This window comes from Grammomys surdaster, unplaced genomic scaffold, assembly GCF_004785775.1.
Source record: "Grammomys surdaster isolate TR1022 unplaced genomic scaffold, NIH_TR_1.0 233, whole genome shotgun sequence".
Taxonomy (NCBI): domain Eukaryota; kingdom Metazoa; phylum Chordata; class Mammalia; order Rodentia; family Muridae; genus Grammomys; species Grammomys surdaster.
Genome location: NW_021604678.1, coordinates 3,877,633 through 3,892,580, shown reverse-complemented (window position 1 = coordinate 3,892,580; position 14,948 = coordinate 3,877,633). Strand labels below are relative to the sequence as shown.

The 14,948-nt window shown below is 44.0% G+C and overlaps 1 protein-coding gene across 1 annotated transcript in view; it reads right to left on the bottom strand.

The window, feature by feature from the left end:
• The window catches only part of Hpse (heparanase), a 35,634-nt gene that overhangs the window by 7,267 nt on the left and 13,419 nt on the right, over positions 1 to 14,948 (bottom strand). The window contains exons 4-10 of the mRNA XM_028773706.1: positions 9,748 to 9,921; positions 7,442 to 7,610; positions 6,355 to 6,402; positions 5,090 to 5,183; positions 4,634 to 4,740; positions 3,209 to 3,323; positions 448 to 566 (exon numbers count right to left, since the gene is read on the bottom strand). Of these exons, the coding sequence (XP_028629539.1) occupies positions 448 to 566; positions 3,209 to 3,323; positions 4,634 to 4,740; positions 5,090 to 5,183; positions 6,355 to 6,402; positions 7,442 to 7,610; positions 9,748 to 9,921 (826 nt within the window). The remainder of the gene's footprint in view (positions 1 to 447; positions 567 to 3,208; positions 3,324 to 4,633; positions 4,741 to 5,089; positions 5,184 to 6,354; positions 6,403 to 7,441; positions 7,611 to 9,747; positions 9,922 to 14,948) is intronic.

Here is a 14,948-nt window from a genome sequence, read left to right as displayed (position 1 = left end):
TGCTTATGTGGGTGCTGGTACTGGAAATTGAACTTGGGTCCTCAGCCAGTGCTCTTAACTGCTGAGCCATCTCTTCAGCCCCTATTTAAACAAGTGTGTGCGTGTGTGCGCGTGTATGTGTGCGTGCACATATGTGCGCACGCACATATGCAAATGTTCTGTGATCACAGGTGTACACAGCCACATCCAGCTTTTTCCACAAGGATGCTGGATATTAACGCAGGTCTCCATGCTTCCACAGAGCATGACCCTCATGGAGCCGTCTCTCCAGCCCTGCTAGCAATTTTTTGAAGCTAGATCCTGCAATCATGAAGACAAAAAGGAAAGATAAAGCAAAACGACACAGGTCCCATCCATCAGAGCTAGGGGCAACCGGAGCGCTGGATGGGGAAGTTACTCGCCTCCCCAAAGCAGACCGCTGTGGGGAGAAGGAGGCTCCGCACTTACTGATCAGCGTTAGTGCAGTGGAGATACACTCGGAGTTTGCTTCCGTCCGGGCCTCTCACTCTTGACATTAACACCTTGGGACCTACCAATTTCTTGAACAGGAGAGAGAGCCAGTAATCCTAGTTCATTCAGTGGGGAGGAACCAAAAACAGATCTCTGGTTATTTTCTCATTTGTGTCTTAACAAGTCAATGTCAACTACACAGCTATGGTATACCACTGTGACAATTACCCTAGGGATTTTTATAACCACAGTAAGTGGGATAAGTTCTGACCAAAATAAATCAACTATCATACTATTTTCAACAAGGAAATTGAAATATTGGCTAAATAATTCAAATCATTCTCTTATAATCATTCTTAGAAGGGCAAGATAGATAACTCAGCAGTTAAGAACACTGGCTGCTCTTCCGAACGATCAGGGTTCAGATTGTAGAACCTACACAGTGGCTCAGAACTGTTTGTTACTCCAGTTTCGAGGTGGGGGGAAGCAATGCCTTCTCCTGGCCTCTAAGATCACTGGGTATGAAAGGTGGGCGCACACATAAATGCAGGCAAAACACCCAGACACATAAAATCAAATTAAAAACAAATTAAAAACTGCCATTAAAATATCCTTAGAAAACAACTTTTCAAATGTCATTTTATATGTTTGCTTATTTAATTTTTGTATTTGAAAGATAGGATCACGTAACTCGGGCTGGCTTCAAATTCACTATGTAGCTGAGGCTGGCCCTGAATGTCTGATTTTCTCCTTCCACTGGCCAACAGGGATCACAGGTGTGCACCCCCACTTGGCTTCCATTGATACAGAGTAAAAAGGTCAGCATCATGCTTCTTAGGGCAATGTTTATCATACCTTAGGTCTTAGACATACACACTCAATCACAGGCAACACACAGGACTCACACATACAAGGTAGAACTTTGGGTAAAAGGCTAAATTTCCTCATTTAGCATCAAATATAGTATGAGATAGGTAAAAATAGAATTTTATTCATAATATCTTGAAGATTATTATATACATACATGCATATATAAAAATTATTTTGAGATAGGGTCTCACTGTATAGCTCTTTACAGGATTGGAACTCACTATGTAGACCAGGCTGGCTGCTGCCAGCTGCTATTAAAGACGTGTACCAGCATACCTGGCTCAAATCTTGAAGATTATGGATAAAATAACTAATTACTACGATGGTGTTTTTAATACATAACCCTGGCCTGTTGTAAAGTTAGACAAACTTTATGGTGCTATAACATAATTTGTTGTTGCTGTTGTTGAGACATGAGGCTACTTTGTTGCCCAGGTCGGCTTAAAACATACTGTGTAACCTGGATGGCCTTGAACTCATGGTGATTCTCCTGCCTCAGCCTCTCAAGTGGGATTATTGGCAGGAGTTACCACTCCTGGATATTATAAAAAGTTCTGAGCCGGGCAGTGGTGGCACACGCCTTTAATCCCAGCATTTGGGAGGCAGAGGCAGGCGGATTTCTGAGTTCGAGGCCAGCCTGGTCTACAGAGTGAGTTCCAGGACAACCAGGACTACACAGAGAAACCCTGTCTCGAAAAAAAAAAAAAAAAAAGAAAAGTTCTGAATCTTTGCTAGTAACTAGGATAGCATTTCCTGCCCCCTTTCTTGGTGTGTGTGTGTGGGTGTGTATTTCTGTATACATGCATGTGTGTGCAGGCACCTGTTGTTTGCCATAGCTTGTATGTAAGTTAGTGTGAACAACCTTTCTTGTTAGTCTCTCTGCTTGTTGCTAGATACACCAGAATGTCTGGGCTCAAAACTTCTGGGACTTCTGAGTCTGCGTCCCATCTCCTCATGTGAGCTCTGGGATCACAGACGACGCTACTGCACCAGGGTTTTCATAGTCTCTGTGGATTCAAAGTGCAATAAACTGGCCACGTGTGGTGGTATGCGGCTTTAATACCAGCTCTTGGGGGGGGGGGGGGCAGAGGCAGAGGCAGGGGAATCTCTGTGGGGACATGGCTAGCCTCAGGTACATAGTGAGTTCCAGGACAGCTTGAACTACATAATAGAGAGTTATTGTCCCCCCCACAAAAAAGGCCCCCAAAATCAGAATGCAGTAAGCACCTCCAGTCCTTGGAGTAGTGATTTTAGCTTTGACTTGCTAAAACTGCAAAACATTCATTCAAAATTTTAAATAAAATGCACACCATACTCCAAGTAGATTTTGTTTGTTTTTCAAGACAGGTGTAGCCCTGGCTGTCCTGGAACTCAGTCTGTAGACCAGGCTGGCCTTGAACTTATGGAGACCTCCCTCCTTGCCTCTCCCTCCTGAAGGTTGGGATTGTCACCACACAGCTTTTTTGCTTTTTTTGGGGGGGGGCACTACTTTAAAAATAATTCCTGATTCTTTTTTTAAAGATTTATCTATTTATGTATATGAGTATACTGTAGCTGTCTTCAGACACACCAGAAGAGGGTATCTGATCCCATTACAGATGGTTGTGAGCCACCATGTGGTTGCTGGGAATTAAACTCAGGACCTCTGGAAGAACAGTCAGCGCTCTTAACCACTGAGCCACCTCTCCAGCCCAATTCCTGATTCTTAATTTCTGTTCTTGAGTCACAAAGAAAGAAAAAAGAAAGGAAAAAAAAATGAAGATGATCTGAAAGGGTCCTCTCAGCCACACACGGCTCTTTACTGAGGACACTGAGTGTCCCCAGCAGGTTAGTACAGGGCCCGGGCAGACGTCCCTGTACTCAGATACAGGAGAGCGAGGTCACCTACCGGTAAGGGCTCGAAGTTTTCATCCACTAGGTGGTAGTTGCCCGCTCCGAAGAACACCTGCCTCATCACGACCTCTATGCCCATCTGGGCTGACAGGCCCAGTTTGTCCAGCCACCTGGGACAGAGGGACATGAGCTCTCTTTAGCTTGGAAAACAAAGTCATTCCATTCTTATTACACGGAGATTTGTTCGTCTAGGTGGGAGGAGTTGACAGGAAACCGGAAGAATGGCATTAATTGAAAATAGTCGTTCAAATAAGACGGTGGCGGACACCCACGCCCTCCCATAGGACACCGCGCTCTGCCTAGCATGACGTTCGTAGGCTGGAGTTTAGGGCAAGACAACTTCTAGAGCAGAATTAAACTCCCACCCGCAGACGCTCCTCGTCCAGTGCTCTTGCTCTTCAGGCCCTCCTGCCTCCTTCTCTTTTGCTTCTGATCACCCGTGAGGTGAGCAGTTTTGCTACCGCATGCTTCTGCCGTAACAGTCTGATTCATAGACTCAAAGGCAATAAGACCAATCGATCGAGTTGAAGCCTCCGATAGTGAGCCAAAATAAACCTTTCCTGTCTTACGTGGTTTATCTTGGGTATTTTTCCACAGTGACAGAAGGATTACACAAATTCTTTGGCCTGTTTTTAGACCATAACAATTGTTTCTTTCTTCCCTTCATCCTCCTCCTCTTCATCATCATCCTCATCACCACCATCAGTATCATCACCATCACCACTATCATCATCATCAACATCTTCACCACCACCATCATCATTGTTACCATCATCACACTGTGGGTCGAGCTTGGGGCCTGTGAACACTCTAGCAAGCTTTCTATCACTGACTTTTATCTTCAGCCTCATTTCATGTTTTTATTTTTGAGACAAGACCCCTTAGTTGTCCAGCCTTGCCTTGAACTCACTCTGTAGTCCAATCAGATCTTGAACATGTAATCCTCCTGCCCCAGCTTCCTAAGTAGCTAGAATTCCAAATCCATGCCATCATGCCCAGCCAAACTTGATTTAAAAAAAAAAAAAGACCTTTATACTTGTTTGCAATGGTTGGCTGGGGACACCAATTAAAGATGTCCAACAAGATTTAGCAAAGGAGGCTAAGTGTATGAGTGTTCTTGCCTGCATGTATGTCTGCACCGTGTACACGCGGGCGCCCGTGGAGTCAGCAAGAGGGCATTGCATCTCCTAAAACTGGGGTTACCATGTGTGTGCTGAGACTTGAACCCCAGGCCTGTATGCACAGCCAGCGTTCCTAACCACTGAGCCATCCAGCCTGGAAAACCACTTTTTTTCGTAAGTCCTTGGCGCACAATTTTGGGGCTCTACCTCAGAAACTGTATTTGAGGCAGGTTTTGGCTGTCATTGGAGGATGCAGAAGACCTGGAATCTGAGCCCGAAGGCCTCACAGTGTCACTCACATAAAGCCGGCTGCAAAGGTGTTGGACAGCAAGGGCGCCCCGCCGCCGTACGCAGAGCTCGTCTCTCCCAACCAGACCTTCTTGCCGGGTGTCATCTCCTTAGTTACCTGAGGAATGAGGCCATTTCAAACGAGTCAGGCACTGAGTGTGGACAGCACACAGAGCGCTGCATCTCCAGGTTCCCCTGCCCTCGTATTACAAGTACATCGGTAATCACCCAGGTCTTCACCGTTACCTTATACGGGCCTACTGCGGTACAGGAGGAGGGTAAGTAAATCGGACTGTAACAGTTGACTCCACTGAAAGGCCATTAGAAGTCTTTCAATTTCTAGGTCTAAATAAGACCCATAAGAGACATAGTGCTTACTCTTTAAAATCAGGAAAAAGATGTCACCACAGACATCCATCGCTGTCACAGAGACTGGTGCGGCATGAAAATTTTAGGAAGACTATTACCTTGAGAATTTTTTTCACAGATGGAATAAAAGTGTCCAGCACATCGGAGCTCAGAAAATCTTCTTTGGTAGCAACACGGCCATTCAAGTAGTAGCTAAATTATTCAGAAAAAAACATACAAGTTACTCCCTGCTGTTAAGTCAGTTGTGAACCTTGTCCTTCTTCATACTCTTTCTCAGCAGCATTATTTTTTAAAAAGGCAGAGTTCTTCCAGAGAGGATCTAACACAGGGAAGGGTCTACTTTATCCAAGTAACTATGTGTCAGCTCTTCCACTTTAAGAAGACACGGGCAGAATACAGGAGCAAAGGGTTACTCATTCTGAGGCAAGCAACTGGTTTACCTGCTTCTGTAGCTCATGGCTCACGGCCATGGACCTCAGTCTTTGTAAGAACTACTACATTATTTACAACAACATTACATTTGTTTCATTAATATTAAATTTTTGTATACTGACATTCAAAATGCTGCCTGCTTATTACTTGAACTTTAAAAGTCAATCAAGTCAGCAGTCAGGCAAAAATAACAATAAATACAACTGGAATTACTTTTTCAGCATTAAGAATTCTTATTCTTTTGGTAGGAGGTGGTGGCGCACACCTTTGATTCCAGCACTCAGGAGGCAGAGGCAGGTAGATCTCTGAGTCAGAGGCTAGCCTGGACTACAAAGTGAGCTCCAGGACAGCCAGAGCTACACACAGAAACTTTGTCTCGAAAAACCAAAAAGAAAAGTGTGTGTGTGTGGGGGGGAGGGCTGCACAAGACTTTGTCTCAAAAAATCAAAACAATAAACAGACCAACATCAGAAAAAGAATCTCTATTTAAAAAAACTATTTGTTTATTTATTTAGAGACACAGTCTCACCCTGTAGCCTTGGTTGGCCTGGAACTCAATATGTAGATCAGGCTGGATTTGAACTCACAGAGATCTCCTGAGTGCTAACATTAAAGATGTGCACTACCACACCCAACTTATTTTTAATTTTTTGTGTGTAAACGTGTGCCTGTAGGAGTTATATGCACATGTGTGTGTAGTGCCTTTGGAGGCCAGAAAGGAGTATTAGATCTCTTGTTACAGATGGTTGTGAGCTGGGAACCAAACCCAGGTCCTCTGTAAGAACAGCATGTGGTGCTCTTAGCCACTGAGCCAGCTCTCCAGCCTATTTGCTGCCATTTGTAATGTAACTATAATTACATCACCAAGGCATGGGGGAGGGTATTAAACAAACTGACGTTAATAACAGGATATTGTAATATGAGTACTTACTGATGCCACGTAAGAGAATCGATCACTTCTCCGCCAGCCTTCAGGAAACTAGAAGAAATGTTCCGTGGTGGGGTCACTTACCCTCAAACAAATGTGTGCTTCAGAAGAGCTCTATTCCTTGGGGATGGCTGACTATGACGTGCGTCTCAGGCAACACAAACATCCTGATCACACTTGACATTTGCTCCAGAATCCGTGGAATTTTAAGCCAGTATTTCCTCTTTTGGTAAACCATATAATTAAGGATCAGACTGTTTATGTGAACTACTGGGGCTTCTCCATGGGAAGAAAAGTGGTTCTGCTTTCTCGCCAAGAGAACAGCAAATGCTAAGAGGGAAACCACCGTCCCTCTCAGAGAGGAAGCCAAAGTCAAGGCCACTGAAAACCAAGAAGGTCACTGAACGAAGAGCTGCATAGCACCCTCCTTCCACTGCCCAAGACCCTGCAGCTCCAGAGGCAATCTGAATACCTCAGCAATAGCATCCCCTGGAGGAACAAGCTTGACTCCTCTGCCCTCATCTAGTCCCCCCTCCCTCCCCCCGACCTCCGAGTCAGTCATGGAGAAGATGGAAGTCATCAACAGGACCCAGCTCCTCGTTTATGTCAAGACCAGTAAGAGTTGGATCAAACAGGCTAAGAGGAGACTCTAGGACAATGATATAGCCACAGCAATCCGCTGCTCGGGCCTGACAGAAGGCACATGCTCAGCTGCCTCTTTGGCTGTTGTCAACAAAATTGGGACCATCTAAACTCAGTTCAGCGGGCTAATTTTAAGTACACATTTTTTTAAGCATTAAAAAAATAAGAAGGCTCCAGGTGGTGGTGGTGGCATATACCTTTAATCCCAGAATCTAAGAGGCAGAGGCAGGTGAAACTCTGAGTTCTAAGCCACCCTGGTCTATACAACCAGTTCCAGGACAGCAGGGCTACGCAGAGAAACCCTACCTTGAAAAAAAACAAGAAAAAAAGGAGGCAAGAAAGAAAGAGAAAGTAAAGGAGGAGGGGGGCACAGGGGAAGGAGGAGGAGTGGGAGGGAAGAGGGAGGGGAAGAGGAAGAAGAAAGTAGTTGTATATCCCCAATTCCTACCTTCTCAGCAGCTTAACTGTCTTCCCGCGAGGCTGACCAATGTCAGGACCATAGAGTTTTGCATTTTGGAAAGCTGACCTTTGTAGAAGTTTATGCAACTCCACAAAATCTTCTCCTAACTGCAACCCATCGACAAGAATGTGAGCTTTCTTCCAGAAACTGTTGGGCTCTGAAAGACAGCAAGTCTCACCTCTTACCTGAACACTCTTTAAACACAAGCATACAGCAACAAACGTTTCTCAAACTACAAAACCTAGAATCAAAAGTCAAGAAAAGTTATTAAAGACGAGAGCTTGGAAACACAAACACTTGAATCACAGCATAATGATGGAGTAAACAAATTCAAGTTAGTAATAGAGATGCTAAGTCAATGGGCATTTGGAAAATAGGTTACATCCAGGATTTAGTAGTCTTATTTTTATTTATTCTCTTACAAAGAACAATAGAGAGCTAGGAACATAGCATAGCTGGTAAAACACCAGCCTTGCAAGCAGGTGGACCTGAATTTGATCCCCAAACTCCACATAAAAGAAAGCCAGACACAGTGGCACATTTGTAAACCCAGCACTGGAGAGGCAGAGACAAGAGGACCTCTGGGGCTCGCTCTCCAGCTAGCCTAGTGTACAAGGGGAACTCCAGGTGAGCAAGAGACCATATCTTGTTCACATACAAAAAGTAGAAGGCATCTGAGGAATGACATGTTAGGGGGTTCATGCATGCAAGCGTACGCACATGAGCATGTAAACACACACACAAATACACACAGAGAGGGGTGAGAGATGGGAGAGAGAGAGAGAGAGAGAGAGAAAGGGAGAGAGAGAGGAGAAAACAAGAAAGAGAAAGAATGGGCAGGTCGAAGACTATTATGTGTACAACAGTGTCTGTCCAAACAGCATGAATTCATCAAACAACGATGTTCTATTTCTGGACTTCACATCCTCAGACTCCAGCTTTACTGATTGATGTATGGAAAATTCTACAGATATTTTGAATAAATCTGACTAATTATTAACATGTTAGTTAGAACTTACAAGTTCCTTGGGGCTGGAGAGATAGCTCAACAGTTAAGAGCACAGGCCGCTCTTCCATATGGCCTGGACCCACCTGGTGGCTCACAACTCTTTATAATCTATGCTGGAAAATTCTGGACAGCTTGAGCATCTCATGGAAGTTGGCGTGTGGCTGGCAGTGTAGTAGCTACTGTCTGTTGCAATAACTGAAACTTGTGGAAGAAATAATTTCCTTTTATAAAATTTATTTGTTTTCTGTATATGAGTACACTGCAGCCATCCTCAGACACACCAGCAGCGGGCATCAGATCCCATTACAGATGGTTGTGAGCCACCACCTGGTTGCTGGGAATTGAACTCAGGACCTCTGGAAGAGCAGCCAGTGCTCTTAACTGCTGATCCATCTCTCCAGCCCAGAAGAAATAATTTCTATTGCTTATTGTTTTAGAGGGTATGCTTTATAGTAGCCAACACAGGAGCCTGAGGTGGGGGGAGATTCGATAAGGACATAAAGCCTCAAAGCCAGCTCCCAGTGACATACTTCTTCTAGCAAGGCTGTACTTTCTCCTCTAACAGTTCCTCCAGTAGAGGAGACACTTCTCACACTTCTCACTCAAACCACCACGTGGAGACTACCTGGCAGACCGAGAAACAAATGCAAGGAAGAATAGAATTAAACTGCTAACCTCAGGGAATCTGAGAGGAAGCCAGGAGCTGATGGCTCCTGTAGGTTTTCTTATCTCAAAACAACAAGAAGATGTGCTAATGAAAAGGCTTGGCTGGTGAAGCATTCCATAGAGCTGGGAGGACAGAGCCAACTTCACAAAACTGTACTCTGGCCTAGTCATGTGTGTGCTGTGGCATGTGACCTTCCCCTATGACATACGTAATAAAATAATAATAATAATAATAATAATAATAATACACATTTGAAAAAGAAAGGAGGGAAGGAAAAAAGAAAGAAAGAAAGACAGACAGATATAACCAACACCACCAGCATTTAGGGTAGGGTAATGGCTCAGTTAACAAAGTGCTTGCTATAGAAAGCAGGAAGGCCTGAGTTCATATTCCCAGGACCCACAGGAAATGCTTGGCACAGTTGTATGCCTATAACCCAACAATGGCTCGGAGGCAGAGACAGGGACCCCAGGGCTCAGTGGTCAAAAAAAATCACTGAGTTCTAAGTTCAGCAAAAGACCCTTTCTCAAAAAATGAGGTGGAGGCTGATGGAACATAAGAAGAGAAAAATATCACTAAGGGAATGCATTTAGGAGTGAGATGTCCCCGGATACATACCGTTGCCCAGTTCCCAGGAGATGTTGTAACCCTTGGCAGAGCAGTAGTTGAGGAGAAGTTGGGCATTGGAGCTATTCCACCGTAAGTCTGGGGTTCGTAGTAAAGCATTGAGACCAAAGATCAGGTCTAACCTCGAGCACTTAGCGAAACTGTAGAGCATGTCCACTGAGCTCCCTAAAAGACAAAAGGTGGCATTTGGTTACATTGACACCGCAGTGAAGACTGCCTCTGGGCTTGCTCTTCATGAATTTTCTTTATATTGTTTAGTCAAAGGAATTCTATTCCTAATAAATGACTGTCGTTATGCCTAGGCAGTGACACAACTGGACAGGTGATCAAACAAAGAAAGCCTGGACTGGGGTTGAAGCTCAGATGGTAGAGTATTTGGCTAACGTGTAGGAAGCTGAGGACTATTCAGGCCTCAGCCCCACTGTGCAGACGATGAGGGCCTTACACTCCTAATCCTTTTGCCTCCAGCTCCTAAGCGTTGGTGATTGTAGCTCGCTACTTAGGTTTTGAGGGTGTCACAATACAATTTTAAGTTTTTACACTTTCATTTTTATATTGTGTATGGATAACCGCAAATACATGCTGGCCTGCATATCTGTGCACCGCTATGTGCATGCAATACCTTCAGAGGCCAGAAAAGAGTGTTGGATTTCCTGGTACTGGAGTTACAGATGGTTGTGAGCTGTGATGTGGTGCTGGGGATTGAGCCCAGGTCCTCTGGAAGAGCAGCCATGAAGATGTCTCTCTGTCCTCAACAATATAATTTTGTGTGGTCTTTGAACTGGGTATCATAGATGTAATAAGTCTCTATGATTTTCTCATAAATTTTCAAATCATTTATTCAGCAGAATAAATTCACTTAAGAACTCTTCTAGTTTAGACACACACACACACACACACACACACACACACACACACACACACACCTCTCTATCTGGTAAATGTCAAGACTTTCTCCTTAAAAGTGGCTTTGCTTTTTTTGATCTTTAAGTCTTTACCTGAATCACCTTTGTAATCATAGCAGTGTAGTCTCAAACTCAACGCTGTTGGCAAAGGCTTCTGGGTAGCTTTAGTTGTAAGGGTTGGTCTGGTGCTGCTATGTACTCAAATGCTATATACCAGACCCTAAGAGCTGGCTGCTCCAGGATGAGCAGATCCTCATGTAGACCAGCTTTTGTGGTGTAAACCTTGCCCCGCATGTTATCCATACTTGGTTAATAAAGATGCCTACAATCTGGGCTAGGCAGGAGAGGGGGCGGAGCAAAGGTTCCAGGGCTGGTGGGTCCTGGGCAGAGACCAGGAGGAGAAGAGGGGAAGAAGGAAGATGTCACCATGGAGTAGGAGGACCCTGAGCACATGCCCATGAAGGGCAGCCTGTTGGAGTAAGAACATCCCAAGCTGAATGTGGTGCTATCCCATGGTTATTGACAGGGAAGTAGACACAAAATAGCATAGAGGGTTGATATCTTCCCAGCTCTAGTGCTTAAGGCTGACCATAAATATACAGGCTTTTGTGTCTTTTATTTGAGAAGTATATGGTCATGTCTCTCCTTGCTGACTGACCACAGTGCTGTCAGTGGGTGACATAGCAAATATCTCAGTACCTAAGTGTTGTAGTAAATATTATTCTGGGTTTTTTTTTTACCCCACTTAGACCATATACTATGTCCTAATAGCTTTTCTTTTCCACTACCTCTGCTGTGTGGTGGGCTAGAGGAGAGGTTGAACCCTTGTTAAAAGTAGGTTGCAAAAAAATTAGGCCTATATTGGAGGCTGTTGTTCATGTACGATGACAACAAGCTATACGTTTCCACTCCAGTAAACACGGTAGGTTGTTCCAGCTGCACAAAATGTGCTTGCTCACACACAGGTGGGAGACTGGGTCACACACAGGTGGGAGACTGGGTCACACACAGGTGGGAGACTGGGTCACACACAGGTGGGAGACTGGGTCACACACAGGTGGGAGACTGGGTCAAACACAGGTGGGAGACTGGGTCACACACAGGTGGAAGATACACAGGCATGAAGTACATCAGCATGTATGGCTGTGCTCCCTCCTCATGCCTCATTGGATGAAGACAGGAAGTACCCAGCCTTGTGTAACCTAACTCATTGCGATTCTCTGGGAATTCTGGGTATGGACCTGGCCAATGTCCACCGTCCTGGCCAGTATTAAGTAAAGCTTACTTTAACTAGACAATGGTGGACTTAGTCTTTCTCCTCACAGTTTTCAGGTTTAACAGTACATCTCCTGATAACATGATAAACACTAATATCTCCTAGGACAAACGTACTATACTTCTGAGTTCAAATATATGCTTAAAAATAAAAATAAGGGGCCAGCAATACGGCATAGTAAGAAAGGTTTGGCTCGATAGGATCCATATTGTAGAATTAGATAAAGAACTTCCACAAGTTGTCCTCTGCCTTCCACACATCACACACACACACACACACACACAGACACACACACACACACACACACATACACACACACACAAATGGGAAAGCAAAGAGATCTTTGGGATGAATGTAAACCAGGTGACACATGAAAGAAACAGAGCCAGTCTTTCCTTTTAGTTACAGTGTAACTTACTGTAAAGACATTCAGCATGGGGCTACACTTGAGGGGGACAGAGGCAGAGGGGAGAAAAGGCAGAGGGAGAGGAAGCCGAGGTTAGCTCAAAATCTGATCAGCATAACAAGGTGGCTCCTTCCCTCCTTTTGCCCAAACAGGCTCTCAAGGCAAATGCTTTTTGTCTGCTACTTAAGCCAAAAGTTCTCAACCTGTGGGTCTCAACCCCTTTAAGGTCCACCACCCTTTTCACAGGGGTCACCTAAGACCATCAGAAAACACAGATATTTACATTACGATTCACAACAGTAGCAAAATTAGTTGTGGAGTAGCAACAGAAACAATGTTACGGTTGGGGTCACCACAGCACGAGGAGCTGTACTAAAGGGTTGCATCGCTGGGAGGATGAGAGTCCTGGGAAAGCTTACCTATATTTTCTAGGAAGCCTCTTTTACTTTATGTATGTATGTATGTATGTATGTATGTATGTATGTATGTATGTATGTACATACATTTTAGCATCGCCAACACAATGACAAAACTGTACCAAGCCAGTTACCCAATGATAAGGCCACCTCTGCAAGGTGGAAGGATGCTGTAAATACATCACCTTGGTAACTTAAGATGATATGTCCTCACTAATCTGTTTCAGAAACTAAAGATAAAGTAGTTCGGTGTTTAATATGACCCCCTCAACATGGAAATGTAAACCATTCATTACATAATACCATGTGGTCTCCTTACATACCTGTGCAACGATTTCTTACACATAAGACCTTACACTGTAGATTTCTAGCACTCTCTGTCATTCCTGTAGAGGGATCAGAGATGGCCCTGATTTATGCCAAATTTAATTCAACAATAAATCAAGCTTGCCATCACATCTGGGTAGTTTGACTCTATTACGAAGGCCAGAGTTGGAGCTGGAGAGACGGCTCAGCAGGTAAGAACACTGGCTGCTCTCCCAGAGGACAGGCTTTAGTCTCCCAACTCCCAGAAAGCCGCACATACCTGCCAGTAATTCTGATTCTAGGCCATCAAATGACCTCTTCTGGTCTCTACAGGGACTGCATGCATATTGTGCTCAGACACATGCAAGCAAAATACCATTTTGTGAAATAAATAAATAAATAAATAAATAAATAAATAAATAAAGCCAGAGTTTAAGTAACTATTACTTATCAGCACATAATTCATTTTTGGTTTCTTCTTTTTTTTTCTTTTGTTTTTTTTTTGTTTTTGTTTTTTTCAAGACAGGGTTTCTCTGTGTAGCCCTGGCTATCTTGGAACTTGGAACTTGCTCTGTAGACCAGGCTGGCCTGGAATTCAGAGATCCTCTGCCTCCCAAGTGCTGGAATCAAAGGTGTGAGCCATCCTGGCCTGGATCATTTTTGGTTTCTTATATGTCATATTTTTATGTACTTTATATATAAAAATATACCATATAATAAACACTGGTCTGATATATTGAAATCCAGATGGTATACAGAAACCCTTACAACATAGGTGAATTAGTTTACATGACTAGGAGATATGGGGTTTGGTTTCAGACCATTACAATAAAACATAGAATCATAATGAAGTCTGTCACAATTGTTTGGTTTCTGAGTATGACTGACGGTTATATTCCTCTATATCACAGTCTACTCAGAATGCAGTAGTATCATGTCTAACATGTACACATCTTCATCTAAAAGGATTGTGGACTAGAGAGGTGACTCAGTGGTTAAGAGCAGTAACTGTTCTTCCAGAGGACCAGGGTTTAATTCCCAGCACCTACATGGGAGCTCACAACTGTCTATAATTCTAGTTCCATCAGGTCTGACACCCTCACACAGACATGCATGCAGGCAAAACACCAATGCACACGAAATAAGTAGATCTGCCGGGCAGTGGTAGTGCACAACTTTAATCCTGACATTTGGAAGACAGAGATGGGCGAATCTATGAGTTCGATGCTAACCTGGTCTACAGAAAGAGTTCCAGAACAACCAGGGCTACACAGAGAAACCTTGTCTCTAAGATCAAAACAAAGCAAAATTAGATCTTTTAAAAAAAGAAAAAGAAAGAAAGAAAAAAGAAAACTTTTACTGCTTTACAATGCTAATCATTGTCTATCTTTCCTTGCAACATTTTGTAACATTTGGCTGGCGACAGGGGCTTGATTCCGGCAGCTGTTAACTGATGGCTGTTGTGATCACTGAATGTTGAGACACTGACCGCAATTTCTTAAGACAGGAATGAAGTTTGTCGTATCAACTGGTGATCTCTGTACCACGTGATGTGGTTTGACAGCCTCTCACCTAGAGAGAACGCTCCTGCAAGGCGAGCCAAGGGCTCAGATCCTGGGCTGTTTTGTCAGCGCTGTTTATTTACCAGTCTAAGTTTGATCCTGCTGCTTCTCCGTGCTATGAATTGATCCCATCACACAAAACCCCGTCTTCGTACCTCTCTAAGCAGTAACCCTTCAGCTGTGACAACTTTGGCTGTGAAAGTGAAACCAGGCCACCTTTCTTTCTATTTTCACAGTTACTGTCTTGTTACTTCCTCCACCGACATCTTGAATCCTCCCAAATCTTCCTTGAGGATCAGAATGAACTCCTTCCAAACTCTC